Here is a 16,839-nt window from a genome sequence, read left to right as displayed (position 1 = left end):
AGATATTACATGAAATCATTAGGCTGAGAGTCCTAGGACAACCCCAGACTAACGGAATCCCAAAATCTAGGGTGGGGCATGGGAATCTGTTTTGTAAGGGACCGGCCAGGTGATTCTGGTGATAAATCATTATCTGGGACCCCCACCGTTTGGTCCATTCCTCTGCAGCCTTCCCAGTGATGGCGAACCTATGACACATGTGTCAGAGGTGACACGCGAACTCATTTTTTTTTTTGGTTGATTTTCCCTTGTTAAATGGCATTTAAATATATAAAATAAATATCAAAAATATACATCTTTGTTTTACTATGGTTGCAAATATCAAAAAATTTCTATATGTAACAAGGCACCAGAGTTAGGTTAGGGTTTTTCAAAATGCTGACACGCCGAGCTCAAAAGGTTCGCCATCGCTGAGTTAGACGGTCTAACTCTGAACGCAGCAGGCACTTGTTTCCAGTCGACATCCAGCACCCCCAGCCATGTCTCGCTTAGAACTAATCACATCTTCTCTTGATGTAATTCAAGTTAATGTTCCCTTCAGCATTCAGAGCAGATAGAAAACAGCGTCAGCTACCCCTCCTGCATCGTATACTAATATATATAAAGCATTAAAAAGCCATTTATGACATACTTTTGTAAACTTGAATATCAGAAACAGCACTTATGGGAGAATTGAATCAGAAGGAATGATGCGACCATTTCCTGTGTTGAAGTTTCACAGGTCATGCCTGTGTTGGGTCGGCGCTGTGTCCAGGTAGCAGTGATGGCTGCTGGCTTGGCAGCGGGAAAATTTGTGCCCAGATTGTGGGAGTCGCAGCCCACGCAGGGTCCTCTGTGATGGAGGCCAGTCATTTTTTATGGTCTTCAATGCTATTTGCTCCAGCACACTTTGAAATGCAGGGTCAGCTCACTGGGCTACAACATGCAATAATAACACATTTTTATAGGACTGCCTTGTCAGAGCAGCAACAACACGCGATACATAAAACCAATAAACACGCCGTGTCTACAGATTCTATCCAGTAACCAGGATAAAGCAATAAAACTGACAGCAGCCATCAAAAACCTCCCTTCCTGACTTTGTCAGGTGAATTTACTGTTGCTTAAAACAGAGTGTCACGGAGCCTCAGGTCAGTGTGCAGTGTTGGAGCAGCAAGTTCCGCCACATGGAGCAGCGAGGGCCTGGTGAACGCAAGCAAGATGGGCAGGTGTGTTTGCTAGGGCTTGGGACCCTCTAGTCCACTGGTTCTCAACCTTCCTAATGCCACAACCCTTTAATACAGTTCCTCATGTTGTGGTGACCCCCAATTTCATTGTTACAAATTGAACCATTAAAGCATAGTGATTAATCACAAAAACAATATGTAATTATATATGTGTTTTCCGATGGTCTTAGGCGACCCCTGCGAAAGGGTCATTCGACCCCCAAAGGGGTCGCAACCCACAGGTTGAGAACCGCTGCTCTAGTCTTTAAGGTGATGCAATTCACATTAGCGATAGTCTAAGGATGCGTTGGTTTTCCTAAGTTACACATCACATATCATGTGTGACGGTGGGCTATCGGGCGGTAGATCAGCCATTAGTATTTCCTGGCTGCTGCTTATAGCCTTGAGGCAGGAAAGAGCTTACATTTGCTGGAGTACACAGGGGACGCAGTGGGCTGGTGCTACCTTAGCCTGGATTCCTAGTGTGTGGACTTCCGTACTCTCTGATGGAAAGAAGGAAATAACAAAGGAAGGAAGCACAGCGGGAGAGAAGGAAAAAAGGAAGGAAGGAGGGGAAGAGACATCAAGGAAAGAGAAACAAAAGAGAAGGAGGGAGCTGCCAGTGAGCGTACCGTTTGCATCTTCATGGTCACCACCAGAGATATTTCCCAAAGTTTCCAGAGCTCCTCATCTTATAAACAAATGAACGCAACACACCGAAACAGCTATGAGTTGTACCACATCCCTGCCTAGATTCGCCAAGGTGAATGGCTCCTGCAGGAGAGTGGCAGCCGGGTGGTGTGGCTATCAGGAGGCTCTCTCCCACTTTGGAGAGTGAGAGGCCTGACCTCTCTAAACCAGTGCCGCCCAGGACCCAGTAGAAGAGACCTTCCCTGTGGCAGCAGCTGGGCAGCTGCCTGGAGGAGCCCCTGCTCTGCACACCTAGAGCCTGGCAAAGGCAGCCACGCCCACTTCCACATTAGGTCCCTCTGAGCCCGAAACTCAAGGACAACCTGCTTCAGTGGCTGCCAGACTCCAGACCCACACCAACCCGGATGTGGCTCTGATTGGCCCTCTCAGAAGGATGCCCCACCATCCTAGGCCCCTGAAGAAATAACGGCGGCTCAGGCGTGTGTCTCAATGTCCTCATATCTTCAGGCACATTCTCCTTTGACACCCGTCCTTAAATAATTGCCTCTCAAATGCTTCCTGGGGAAGCTGAGGAAACTTCCCCTCTCAGACACCTGTTCTCCCAAATGCTGATATTCAAGATCATTAAAGCAGTTAATTGTGTGATGATTCATTTCATTGGCAGAGTATGCTGTGCTTGCCCGTCCTCCTGGCACCTCCCCAGGCACCTGGGGCTCAGAGGGTTTGGTGCCCATTCGTCTCTGCACCTGTCTTGGCTTTGATGGAGAGATGCCTTTGAACTCAGGAGTTAGCGGAAGTTAGCTAAGGATGGAGGAACACGATGGGGAATCTTGAACACTTCTCTCTGCTTCCAGGATGTAAGGGGAAGGAGATGCACACTTTGGAATAACACTGAGAGAGTGTGCCAGCGAGGCCCTCAGGAAACTGCAGCCTGGAGTTCAAAGGGAATCCCACTTCTCACCAATCCTCAGGCAGGAACGGGGAGGTGAGTGAGGCACCCACCTTGGGCACAAAATTTAAGGGGGGCACCAAAAACTCAGTAATGAAGATAAATAATCTTTTAATGCAACATTAAAAAAATAAAAACTAATGCAAAGCATCCACAGTGAACAAAATATCAACATTTGAAACAAAGGCAAGACTGGTATTACTAATTTTTCCCTTTTCTTTTCATGGTTCATCATGGCACTGTTATGGATCCTGTCTTTGTTTAATATTTTTTAATTTTTCTTGATTTTTTTAGAGAGAGGGAGGGAGAGAGACATTGATTCATTATTCCACTTATTTATGCATTCATTGGTTGATTCTTTTTTTTATATTTTATTTATTTTTGCAGAGAAGAAGGGAGAGGGATAGAGAGTTAGAAACATCGGTGAGAGAGAAACATCAATCAGCTGCCAAGGTACATGCCCTTGACCGGACTCGAACCTGGGACCCTTCAGTCTGCAGGCAGATGCTCTATCCACTGAGCCAAACCCGTTAGGGCTGGTTGATTCTTTTGTGTGCCCTGACTGGGGACTGAACCTGTAACTTGCCACATCGGGACAAAGCTCTAACCAACTGAGTTACCCGGCCAGGGCTTGTTTAAAATTTTAATGTTTTACCATCAATTTTTTTTGCATTAACTTAAAGTTTTTAAAATATTGTATTAATTTTTTTTTTGTTTTGCTCACCGAGTATTTTGGTTATCTCTTAATTTTTTCCCCTTTATTAGATGTCTCTATTTTTGCCCCTTTGCCTGTTCCACTCATTCCCTAGCCCCCTTCCCTCTGGCTGTCACTACACTGTTGTCTGAGTCTGTGAGTTATGCATATATGTTGTTTGGCTAATCCCTTCACCTTCCTTCATCTAGTCCTCCTCTCCCTGTCCCCTCTGACAGCATCAGTCTATTCCACGTATCCATGACTCTGTTTCTATTTTGTTCATCAGTTTATTTTATTCATTAGATTGCACAAATGAGTGAGATCATATGGTACTTGTCTTTCTCTGGCTGGCTTATTTCCCTTAGCATAATAATCCCTAGGTCCATCCAGGCTGTTGCAAAAGGTAAGAGATCCTTCTTTTTTACAGCCACGTGGTATTCCAGGGTATAAATGTCCTACAGCGTTTTATCAGCTCATCTACTGATGGGCAGTTGGGCTGTTTCCAGATCGTGGCTATTCATGGTAAATAACTTGGTTCTCCCCTAAATTTTGCACCCAAGGCAATGGCCTCACTCACTTTACCCTAGCTCCTGCCTTGTGTCCCTAACCAGGAACCAGTGGGAAAACTTGGCCTCCTCTCTAGTACGAAATACCCCCTAAGACTACTGAGGCTTTTCAGTGAAGATCTGTGACTTCACTTCACTATTCCTTGTCTTTCCTGCTGTTTCTGGGCATGTACAAGTGAAAAGGAGTTCGTTCCCAAGTTTCCACTCTGTTATTGTGTCTCAATATTATGCCCTCAGCTAAGGGCCAAACAATTCGGATTAGATATTACTCAAATTTTCCTTTGATATCCAATCAGAATTTCATAACTATAAGTTACCATTGCAAGCCTACAACTGGTTATAGAACTTAATCAAGGCCCTGTAAATGCAGCACCGGAGTACAAGGGCTACCCTGTCCATCAATGCAGACTTCAGAGAGCGAGCCCTGCAGGAGGGTGACTCTTTGGGCCTTGGGGAGGACCAGGTCATCACACTGGAGCTTCCATGTCCTCTTTCTCTATCGTATTCAGTGGTCCTGTCCCCTCTGTGTTGCTGGTACTATCTTTACTGACACCCCAGCCTCAACAGAAACTACTCACTGAGCCAGCTTATTGTGCTCTTGACAGACAGCTGGCATACGGAGCTGCTTTCTCCCACTGGTCTTCATTGTAAATGTGTTATCTCAATTGCTGTCCCAGGTGAATCGGCGTTTGAGAGCTGGCCTGGGAGCCAGACCACCATTTATCTCACGGTTCCTGTGGGAAAGACTCTGAAGGACCGGCCTGCACATGAGAAGCGTACTTGCACCACAGCCCTCCTGGGAGTTGGGCTCTGTAACCAAACAGTGAGGCACCTGGTTGGCTGCTGGGGCTTGCCTGCAGGTGAGCTGGGCAATGTAGCAAAAACCCTAAACCCTGGGGAAGGGAGGAGCCGGGGAAGGATGTCATTTTTTTTTTTTCTGTAGCTATTTGCATCCTAGTGGTATTTGTAGAGACTGCAGACACCTAAGGATTAGGGAGATTAATAGAGTCCATTTGATGGTAAGGTTCAGTTCTCAGCCTCTTCTTCTAAATTCATTGTTTCCTCTTTTTTCATTTAAAATGAACATTAAGACTTTATCCACAACAAGTTCCCCAAACAGCTACATTACTGGGAACTCAGACCCAAGCACAGTGCCCAACGGTGCAAGAGAGAGTTGGGAGCTGGGGTCCTCAGAGCTGCCAGGTTGTGGGCGTTGGTGGTCTCCCTTTAGGGTCAAGGTGGGAGGTGCTTCGAAGGGTGTCCAGGAGTGGGAGGGAGGTGCCCTCCTCGTGGGTGACTGCCTGGGCCTTGCCCTGCCACAGGTCCTCCCTCTACTTCCACCCACTTTCATGTAAGGAGATGGCTGGGTGTTTCTCACAGCTGCATCTGTCCCTCATTTACTTTCCAGGGAGTGTCATTAGTCCGGGGACTCAGAAAAGCACAGAAAATCCCTGCCCGGTGTCAGGGACCAATCTGTCAAGTCTGGTCCCTAACAGACAACAGTCTCTCTATTTGGGGCAATTCGGCCAAACACATTTATTTGCCATCTCTAGACACCTTCAGCACTAAATGTGCTGGTATTTCCACCTAAGGAGGAATTTAACTGCAAAAATGAGCAGGATGGTGAACAAGAATAAAAATACCACGAGAAAAAAAATGCCCACGGCCGTAATCCCACAGGACAGTTCGACCTCAGACAGCTTGACTCCCCTTAGAGATGGGGGGTTCGCACACACCGTCTCCTCCACGTCCTCGAGTTTGTGCAGGTTTTCTCTGTACCAGGTTATGAAACGGACATTTGAGCAAGTGCAGTCCAGAGGGTTGTGACTTAAATTAATGGTGCTCTGCTGGGACAAGGTGGGGAGGAGGCGGGGTGGGATGATGCGAATGCTGTTGGAGGCCAGGTTGAGGTAGAGCCCCTTCAGGTGGCCAAGAGCACCGATGCTGTTTTCCGTCAGGCTGTTCTGGCTCAAGTCTATGTGAGTCACGTTCCCAAGGCTGTGGAAGGCCTGCTGGTGTATAGAGAGGAGCTCGCAGGAGGATAAAACCAGCACCTCCAAGCCGGCTACTGTCTGGAGAAGGTTGGTCTTGGAGAGGCTCCCATCTTGAAATCTATTTCCCTGTAAATTCAGGTGCCGGAGACCCTCCAGGCCTTCCAGCAGGTGCTGATTGCTGGCGTCAAGGAGGCAGTGGGAGAGATTCAGGACCTGCAGGAGAGGGAGGTTTTGGAAAGGACTTTGTGACGCCATAACCGTCAGGTGAGTAAACGCCAAATCCAGGACTTCCAGCTTAGGACTCTCTTGGAACGCCTGACGCCGGAGCCCCATGGACACAGCGTAGCTCAGGTTTAGGTACTGCAAGTGGTGCAGGCCTTTGAGCGGCAGATTGCAGCAGTCAGAAGCCTTTACGCCATTGTGGCTTAAATCAAGTCTCCGGAGATTTGCTAGTTTTTCCAAACACCCAGCACCGAGGTCAAGTACCCCCAGGTTGCCTTTGATAGAGAGGTCTGTGAGGGCCGGGAAACTGGCAGCATTGATTTGACACAATTGCTCAAAATGATTTACATTGAGAACTAATTTCCTGAGCGAGTTCATACCCTGAATCCCAGAGGGTAACTCTCTCAAGTGAGTTGCCGTCAGGTCCAATTCCCGGAGGGGCGTGAAGCACCGAAATGTGGTAGCGGACAAGTCGGAGAAATGGTACTTGCGCAGGCTGATGCTCTCCACGGACATTTCACAGAGTCCCTCGAGCATGGCGGGAGTCAGGTCCCGGCTCTCAGTGTCCTCGTATGTCCCCAGCCAGAGAGACCGAGTAGTAGAGTTCTGTAGACCTTTCAATATGACAGACACGTCAAGCGTCCCTCCGAATCGCAGACTTTGGAAGACTTTTGCATGGAAAGCCCCAGGCTCCATGCCTTTAATGTCATTGCTATCGAGGTTGAGGCTGAGGTTGGTGGCCCCCAGAGTGTTCAGGTCTTCGCGAGAGAGAAAGTGGAGAGCATTATTCTGAAAATCCAGAACCTTCAGATTCTGTGTTGGGAAGTTTCCTGGGAACTTCATGGAGGAAATGTGGTTGCTTCCAAGATACAAACTTTCCAAGTTTTCCAGATTGTGCACTGGGATAAACTCGAGATTGGATATTCCCGTTTGGATTAAGAAAAGGTGCTTCAGCGCCCTGGGCCCGAGGAGGGATGTTTCGGCCATGAATATCAGGGGATTTCCAGTCAGCACAAGGGTGTCCAATTGGTGATGGCTTTGAAAAGTGTCTTCATGTATCCAATTGATCTGGCACCTTGAAAAGGTAATAGTATTTAACAATAACTAATTAGAAAAAAGCAGAAGACATTCTGTCACCATGAGCTACATTTAAAAAGTCATGGTTTGTGTATAGTAAAAACAGTGTACATTGTCATTCAGAGTAAAACATGAAAAACATTCTTTAGTAGCTACAGGTGGCCTCTTGAATTAATGACTAGCCTCAATTCTAAACATACTAATTTAGATCCCCACCCCCCTAAATATCTTGCCCCTTTAGGTTAAACTGTAAGAAGTTTGTGTTTGGAACCTAGAGAACAATTAATGGTTTGCTTGTTGAAAAAATAATCAAACTATTATTTACTATTTTACGTAATAGAAAATGTTACATATAAAGCATAATATATATGATATATGTGTATGTGTGTGTGTGTGCCCGTGTGTTATATAGAATGCATAGTAATGATATTTACATAGGAATCTGTGTCATCCTGGTTAAGTTACAACTTTTTACAACCTCTGTTTTTTTAATCTATAAAGTATAGAAATAATGATTACTTTGTAGAATGGTGGTGAGTGCATTTATAGAAATATGCAACACTAGAGCTGAAAAGACACCCCTACTGGTACTGAACCTAATGATATTGGGCAGTACACACACATATACAACACACCTACCCTCAAGGTCAAGGGGAATTCCTTAGAAATGAATTGTGGAAAGGAAGCCTGAATCCATAGCAGCAAGTGAGCCCTAGAGCTAGCTTTGCCACATCTGCCAATATCTGTAAGCCCCTAGTAGCCTAGAGCCTGGCTTTTAATGAGCCACATGTGTCAGTGGCAGAAGACAAAGCTTGGGGATAGGCTAGGAGGTCCTCTCAAAAACCTGCTCATGACCCTCAAAAGGGATCCTTCAGTGGGTGACCGTATAAAAGAAAGCTCACAGAGGGAGACCTTGGGATGTGTGTTTGTCTTGGTCTTGGCTCTGAATGGAATAAGGACAACAATAACAAGGAAAGACTCTCCTCTGAGATCCCCTAACCATAAGCTTCTACTCAGGAGGATTGAGGCATGGGTTATGCCACCTCTGTAGACCTCCCCAAAGAAACCCAAGTGGAAAATAGAGTTTGAAGTTGTTCCAGGATGGCAGTAACTTCAGGTAACTGGCAGAAGGAAATAGAAAACCTTTCCAGATCGGTGTACTTAAATTTTAATAAGGAAAACTTTCAACTTTACATAAAAACAAAGAGAAAAATGCAATAAACCTTCACACATCTATCACACAGATGCAATAATTCTCAAGATTTTGCCATATATGCTCTCTGCTTCATCTAGTCCCAACTCTATCTCCTGAATTGTTTTAAAACAAACCTTAGCTATCCCATACATATTTGAGTAGGCATCTGCAAAAAAACATTGAGGCTTATTTTCAATAGCCAAAATGCCATTGTCACATATAGAAATATTAACAATTCATTAGTATTATCTAATTCCAGGAAAGCATTTTAAACAAAGATTTACACATATTTCCAAAAGATAAATGAGCTCAAAATAAAAATTCAATAAAAATATAAGGGAAACACATTAGCCAAAGTCAGAAAAAAATAATAATAATTTAAAAATCTATGGAATTACGTTAAAATGCTGATATAAGAATTATCATGTATTTGATAATATATAAAGAATATAGAAAATGCATTATAGTATCAGAAAATATGATAAATATATTTATATCAAACAAGTTTCACATATTTAAAGAAAATAGTAAAATCAACAGTCTGATGAAAGAAAAAATATTAAAACTGATCTGCTATATTTGTAAAATTTGTTTTCAGTTTTATTATCATTATTCCTTAGAACTTAAGCAGCATGACTGAGCCAGTCTAGTTTGACAATTTCCTTTCTACTCCATTGTTTGTTTGTTTGTTTTTTTAATTACATTGCACCTGCATAAAACTATTTCATAGGAGAGATACACACACAGGATAAGCTGATGGTCCCTGTGCCCCCAAAGGTCCTGGATGCACTTGGAATGCAAGTTGTGCTTTTCCCTAGGTAAAACATCAGTGCATGCAGGGAACTCAGATACATACCTGGTTAAATCCAAAAAGATCAGATTTGTGAGTCTGCAGAAAGTTGTGTTCTGAATTGCAGGCAAGAAGTTAAAACTGAATTCCAAAAATTCTGTTGTGTTTGGTAGAGTGTCAGGAATCTCTCTGAGACCCAAATTTTCACAGTTATATATTTTGTTGGCTTCTTTCTGATGAGATAAACAATGTAAATTAATATCAGACTTCATAATTTGATTGCAAATGTATGTATGTGGTATTTTTTTGAGCATCAATCCCACTTCCTGGAGTCTTTACCAAGTATATATGCCTTATGCATTCGATGATTTATTTAAGCATTTTTTATATTAGAAGATTGACAATACCCAGCTTATCCATCACTATAGGATCAATTGAACAAAACATGGTACAGTCACAAAAGGGAACCTTCAGCAGCTGAAAATGAAATGACTGAGATTTCCACACACTGATAGGGCGTGCTGTCCAGGCATATTGTGTGGTGAAAAAAGCAAGGTGTCAAATGTACATATGTAGTATAGATGGTAGATGGGGTGTAGTACGTAATGTATTGTATACTATCTTTTCTATAAGATAGGTATGTGTGTATTTTATTATATTTGCAGAAAGAAACCATGGGGGGAAAACTCAAAACTGGTTGTCTTGAAGGGGAGAGATGAACCAGGTAGAGGAGCAAGAATGGAAGCAAGACTTCTTTGAATATACTTTGTTTCATAGGTTTCATTTTGGATGCCAGAAAATGTTTTAAATCACTCTAGTTTAGCATCAGCAAAATTAGACAACCAGACATCCATCCACACTTTCTGATGTGATGTAAGGACACAGTACCACCTATGAGGTATTCTCGCCCACCTCTCCCCCAGTTAAAGCTTGAACCCAACCATGACTGTAGGCTTAACTTCCATAAGTGATGTGTGGGATTTAAGTTCAACAGCACCACAAGGTAGCAATTACCCAAATCCAGGACATTCTGTAGAACAACTGACTTTGCTTTATGGGATGTGAATGCTGTGGGCAGAAGTGGAGAGGGGAGGGCGTGGGAGGAGACAGAAAACTGTTCTTGTAAAAAAAGAGACATAAGTAAAAGCTATTTAAGAGACATAACCAACAAATAATAGAGTAGCCCTTGTTTAGACCCTGGTCCAAATAATGCACTTAGGAAAAGACTTTTATAGAGTATCGAGGAACTTTGAATGTAGACAGGATATTAAAACTACTAAAGAATTATAAATGTTGTTAATGATAAGAGAAACGTTCTTAATTTTTGAGATGCATTTTGAAGTATTTAGGGATAAAATGATATAATGTTTGAGAATTGCTTTCAAATACTCTGTCAAAAAGGGAGGAGAGGAATAGGTAGATGAGATCAGCAGGTAAAATGTTGATGGTTGTTGAATGTTGAGTGATACATACATAGAGATCCCTTGTAAGTAACTAGTTATGTATATGTGGTTAGAAATGTTCTAGCCCTAGCCACTTTGGCTCAGTGGATAGAGCATCGGCCGGAGGATCCCTGGTTCTATTCTGGTCAAGGGCACATACCTTGGTTGCAGGCTCCTCCCTGTCCAGGACCCTGGTCAGGGCTCATGCAGGAGGCAACCAATCCATGTGTTTCTCTCACATCAATGTTTCTCTCTGTCTTTCCCTCTCTCTTCCACTCTCTTTAAAAATGAATGGAAAAATATCCTCAGGTGAGGATTTAAAAAAATGGGAAAAAAAATAAATTTTCTAAATATAACGTGTCAACGAGCTAGCAATGTGGCACAGACTTTAGGTCATGGGGCTGTGCAGCCTTGGAGTGTGAATTTATTTTGGATCTCAGGAGCCACAGACTGCTGTTTTTTGGGGTACAGCCCTGCACATAAGTCCAGAGCACTGCCTGATCCTGCGTCCCAAGTGAGTCAAGTATTCAGAAATCTGCCAGTAACCACTTGTTAGGTTCCCCAACTCAAGTTCTAAATCTTGGACCAACTGGGTAAAAATGGGAAGGGGTTGGTTAGACGTCTATAGAATTACAGGGTCATGGTTTATTTGGGTGATGCCTTAGGATAACGCATAGTGGGCAGGTATAAAGACCTGATGGTGTCTATTATGAAATAATCTCCAAGGAAAATGCACTTGGGGGCCATTTTTCAGATCTTCTACGGCACCACGTGGTTTCACCCAACCTTTCAGACCCTGCCTTTCCCCTGACCATGCTGTGGTCTCACTAGAGGCCCCTCGGAGACCGCCCTGGTCTGGGGAAGACCTGCCCATCAAACTGGAGACCAGCAGCTTTCCTTACTGTGAGTTGCACACAGCCCTGCGTAGCTGGAAGCAGAAGAGTCCCCACATTCTCTTTGCTCTGAAGTGTGATGTTTTAGAGATGCCACCACTTTAACTGCTTTTTGCTTTCTCGCTCCAGCCTCTGCTGGTGGTGCACGTTTTGTAGTTGCAGTAAGCATGGTCACCTACTAGAAACCACCGTGTCTTCCATATTGTTACAATATTATGAAGGTCACAGATGAACATGCTGTATTCGTATTTCTTTGTAATTCATTTTTCGTTTTATAGTCCCAAAGCCCTCCAGGCACTGCCACAAATCCCCCTAATGTCCTTGAAATGCATACTTTGCATTGATAACTTATATTTAGCTGACTAGTTATACATATGGGGAAAAGCACATGTTGCTAGACCCCTCTTTGGTGCCCATGAACATGGATGACTCAGAGAGGAGATGGATATGCAGCTTTTGCCCCAATTCAATTCGATTAGCTTTGGGGCGGGGGGGGGGGGCATTTTTCTTTCCTGGTCTCCATTGGCCTAGCTGATGCCACATACACGTGGAGAAAGGGGCCTTTCCTCAATTTGTGGGGCTCTATTCTGGCCCCACAGCCGAAGGCTCCGCTCTGGCAATTCCCTCCTCCTGATTATAAACGTGCCTGCGACACCTAAACTGCTCCTCTTTGGAGCTTTACTAAGCACTTTATTGCATTAAAGCGATTGGAGAAGTTGAGGATTGAGTCGGAGCTCTACGAGCCGGTGGCCTGAGGGAGCTGCTAGCAAAAGGAGAGGCGCATGGAGGAAGGACCTCAGTTTGAACCCAGTGAGCGTCCAGGGACCAGTGAATCTCACACTGTGGAGGAGTATTGGGAAGCCACCAGGAGCCCTAACATTACCCTCTAGTTAGGGAGACACTGCCTTTGATTCCTGGGACAAAGAGGCAAATGGCAAGAACTGTAGCTTATAAGAGAATTTAAAAAGCAAACACATTTCAAGAATGCATGGACCTCTCTTTGGCTTTCATGTTCACTCTTCTGTACAGTCAGAATTACCATTTCAGATATTACAGGTGGTGATGCCCAAACTCCTCCTGCTCTAAGGCAGTATACACATGCACACACATGCACACTCATTCTTCTTTCTTTTTTTTTAATCCTCACCAGAGGATATGTTTTTATTGATTTGAGAGAGAGAGGAAGGAAGAGAGAGAAAGAATGAGAAATATCAATATGAGAGAGGAACATCGATCAGTTGCTTCCTGTGCACGCCCTGACTGGGGATGGGACCTGCAACCTAGGTATGAGCCCTGACTGGGAATTGAGCCCGAAACCTTTTGGGTGCATCGGATGATGCTCCAACCTACTGAGACACTTGGCCACGGCTCATTCTTTTTGTTTTTGAGCGTAATTTGCAGATGCCATGACCCTTTCCCCCTAAATCTTTTAAGGAAAAGGATATTCTTATACAACCACAGTGCCATTACCAAAAATTCATAATATTTAACATTCATGTATATTATTATCCAACACAGTTTATAATATTCAAATTATCTTCAAAATTTTCCAATAATCCTAATATTGTCTATTATAGTAATTTTTGCTTTTCCAATTCAGGATCACACATTGCATTTATTTTTCTTGTCTCTTTAGTCTCCTTTAATCTGAGACTACTCCTCAGCCTTTCATTAGCTCTCATGGCATTGATTTTTTTAAAAAACGAATACAGGCTCAGAGTTTATAGGATGTCCCACATTTAGGGTTTTTTTTGTTTTTGTTTTTACCTGTTCTCATAATTTGATTCAGGTTATACATTTTGGGCAGAAACACTACATCAGGGAAGTCATGTCTTTCTGGCTGTCAGGATTCATATCAAAACTTTTTTTTAATCCTCACCTGAGGATATTTTTCCCATTGCTTTTCAGAGAGAATGGAAGGGAGGGACGGAGAGGGAAAGCAAGAGGGAGAGAAGGTATGAGGGGGAGGGGGAGAGATAGAGAGAGAGAGAGAGAGAGAGAGAATCATGAAACATCAATGTGAGAGAGAGACATTGACTGGTTGCCTCCTGCACAGGCCCAGACTGGGGGTGGGGAGTGAATCCACAACCCTTCCATGTGCAGGCTGATGCTCTAACCATTGAATAACATCAGCCAGGGCTCATATTAAAACTTTCTGAGAGCGCATTCTGAAAACAAAGCAGAGGATTTCAGGCCAGCAGGATGATAATGCGACAGAGAAGTAAAGGACAGAGTGCGGAGAGGAAATACAGAGTGGCCACTGTCATTTTGCTCAGGGCCAGGCTGGCTACCAGGGCCACGTGTTCAGTTGCTTTTCCAGACAGATACCCAACACCACTCCGGACGTGACCACTTCCTCTAAACCCAGCCTAATTCTCCAGGTCTCCGTATGAGGTCAGCTTCCAAAGTCGCTTTCTCACCTTTCTGCTTTGGTTGGTTCCACCTCAGATAGTGCCCTTCTGGATGTGAATGCAGTTAGCAGGCCCGTGCAAGGCTACATGGTATTGAGGACAGCTGCCCCTGTCACCCCCATTCCACAACATGGGCATTTGCTCAGGACCACTGTGCCCTGGGACCTGCACCAACCACCTTGTCTCTAGCGTCATGTCAGAGCCGTGCCTTGTACACCGAGCAGGGCTCCCAAGTGTTGTATCCGTGCGTGCAATCCCTTTTCCCTGCAGGCATTCATTTGCATTTTTTCAATCAGGATCTTATTTTGCTTCTTTCTGCTGTATCTCTAACTCCCTGCCGGTCCCATTGTATTTTCTCTTCTCACAAGTGTTGAAATCATTTTCTAATTTAGATCCTTTGCGTTTCACTCTAGTGCCAATTCCCACCTTTACGGATGGCTCATCTGTGTACTTGGCACACACAGCAGCTACGCCCCCCCCTCCACCCCTCCCCCCATGCACAAGAAGTCTGGGAGGCTGAACCCCAGCCCGCCCCCATAACCACTCCTTTTTCCAGAGATAGTGATTTGGCTGAGCCAAATCCTAGAGTAACAATTACTCTCTGCAAATAAAAGAAAACATTCCCAAGAGGGCACCATCCTAAAACGTTGTTGTCAATCTGAGTCCTCTGAGCAAAGGGCATTCCCATTGTGTGCAGTTCATTTTCTCTTTGTCTGCAGTCAGACTGCCTGGGTTCAAGTCCAAGCTGTGTTCTCTGAGCCTCCTTTCCCTCCAACTGTATATGGAGGACAGTAACCCTCTTTGCAGGCCAACTCTGAGGATTAATTGAATAACGTATGTCTAGCACTCCCAAGAGGAGTTAGTATTTCACTGGATCATCACAACAGCCTGCCATTGTCTAGGGCAGTGGTTCTCAACCTTCTGGCCCTTTAAATACAGTTCCTCATGTTGTGACCCAACCATAAAATTATTTTCGTTGCTACTTCATAACTGTAATGTTGCTACTGTTATGAATCATAACGTAAATATCTGATATGCAGGATGATCTTAGGCGACCCCTGTGAAAGGGTTGTTTGACCGCCAAAGGGGTCACGACCCACAGGTTGAGAACCGCTGATCTAGAGTTATTAGGAAGCCTTTGTATCTATGAACTTGGAGTTCTCCTAAAAAGAAGCTCTACTAAGCACACACCCCTCCTTCTCATACCTAGGATTGAAGGACTGTCTCCTACCATGGTTCTGAATGCACAGAATAGCTGAGATGAGCCCATTTGTAATGAGGGAGGTATGCCTACACTCCCAAGTCATTAGTCAAGAGCAAACCTAAAATGTCACCAGAATCCAAATCACAGAACACTGAATTCCAGCTATGCTTCACATATTTGTCAGCCTCCAAAGACTTGGTCATGGGTCTAATTTTGTTACTCATGTTTCACACACACACACTCACACAGAAAGAACATACAGTATTTAGCAATGGAAGATTCTACATGGAGTGTTGATAGATGTTCACTGTATTATTTCTAGAACATGTCTAAATTTGAAATGTTTTCAAACAAAAAAATTTATTAAAACATTCACTTTGACTCCTCCCTCACTTCATATGTAAACAATTTCAGATGGATCTTAGATCTAAATGTGAAACCTAGAAATAGAAATACAAAACAATAAAATTCCTAATAAAAACCATAGTATAATATCTTCATGACCTTGAGGAGGCAAAGATTTCTTAAACAGGACAGAAAGGCACTGAAAGAACAGCACCAATAATAAATCCAGCTACATTGAAATTAAGGATTTCTGTTCATCACTAGGAACCTGAAACCTGTATAGTTTTATTAACCAATGTCATCACAATATATTCAGTTTTTTAAAAAAGAACTCTTAAACAAGGAGAGTTTAATGAGCTTCCAAATCCCAGTGTAACAATTATTCTCTGCAAACAAGACAAAACATTCCCAAGAGGGCACAGTCCTCCCACATGGATAAATACATTCATGCGGCAGGAGGGTGGTATACCTCAGTTCTATGGGGACAGAAGATCCTGCTGTCCAGACCCTTCTGGACCCAGCTCTATATCCCTCTTTATCTGATTCATTTATAATCCTACACAATAAAGAGCTAATATGCAAATGGTCATCATGCCCTTGTGCCCTTGCGCCGGAGACAGGGGACCTGAGGCCCGGCCCGGGGACCTGAGGCCATGCCCCCTGCCCTGGCACCAGGACTGGGGGAGCTGAGTCCGCACCCCCTGCCCAGTGCTGGGTCAGGGGACCTGAGGCTGTGCCCCCCGCCCAGTGCCAGGCCAGGGGACCTGAGGCTGATGAGGGTGGGGCTGGCTGGGTCTGGGTCTCGCACAATTTTGAGGCGCTGTGGGTGTGCGGGGACTTTACTCTGGGTCCCTTGGCATGCCCCAGACTCTGACAGGAGGGAGATTTTCATATACATTTTACTAATTTTTCTTTCATCTCTGACACTTCTATTATAGAGAAAGGGCAAATAGCAATATTAAAATACTAGTAGCCTGGTGCACAAAATTTGTGCACTCGGGTGTGGGGGGGGAATCCCTCAGTTCTCAGCCCGGCCTGTGCCCTCTCGCAGTCTGGGACCCCTCGGGAGATAATGACCTGCTGGCTTAGGCCTGCTCCCGGGTGGCAGAGGGCAGGCCCAATCCCTAGGTGTAGACCTTGGTCAGGCTCAGAGCAGGGCTGATTGGGGAGTTGGGGCGCCGCACCCGTCATGTACAGAGCA

At 44.4% G+C, this 16,839-nt stretch overlaps 1 protein-coding gene across 1 annotated transcript in view; it reads right to left on the bottom strand.

The window, feature by feature from the left end:
• Positions 1–3,935: 3,935 nt before the first annotated feature.
• The window catches only part of CD180 (CD180 molecule), a 17,688-nt gene continuing 4,784 nt past the window's right edge, over positions 3,936–16,839 (bottom strand). The window contains exons 2-3 of the mRNA XM_006762400.2: positions 9,410–9,576; positions 3,936–7,356 (exon numbers count right to left, since the gene is read on the bottom strand). Of these exons, the coding sequence (XP_006762463.1) occupies positions 5,631–7,356; positions 9,410–9,576 (1,893 nt within the window). The 3' untranslated portion in view covers positions 3,936–5,630. The remainder of the gene's footprint in view (positions 7,357–9,409; positions 9,577–16,839) is intronic.

This window comes from Myotis davidii, unplaced genomic scaffold, assembly GCF_000327345.1.
Source record: "Myotis davidii unplaced genomic scaffold, ASM32734v1 scaffold135, whole genome shotgun sequence".
Classification (NCBI taxonomy): domain Eukaryota; kingdom Metazoa; phylum Chordata; class Mammalia; order Chiroptera; family Vespertilionidae; genus Myotis; species Myotis davidii.
The sequence above is the reverse complement of the archived record's forward strand: the minus strand, read 5'-3'. Positions and strand labels throughout refer to the sequence as shown.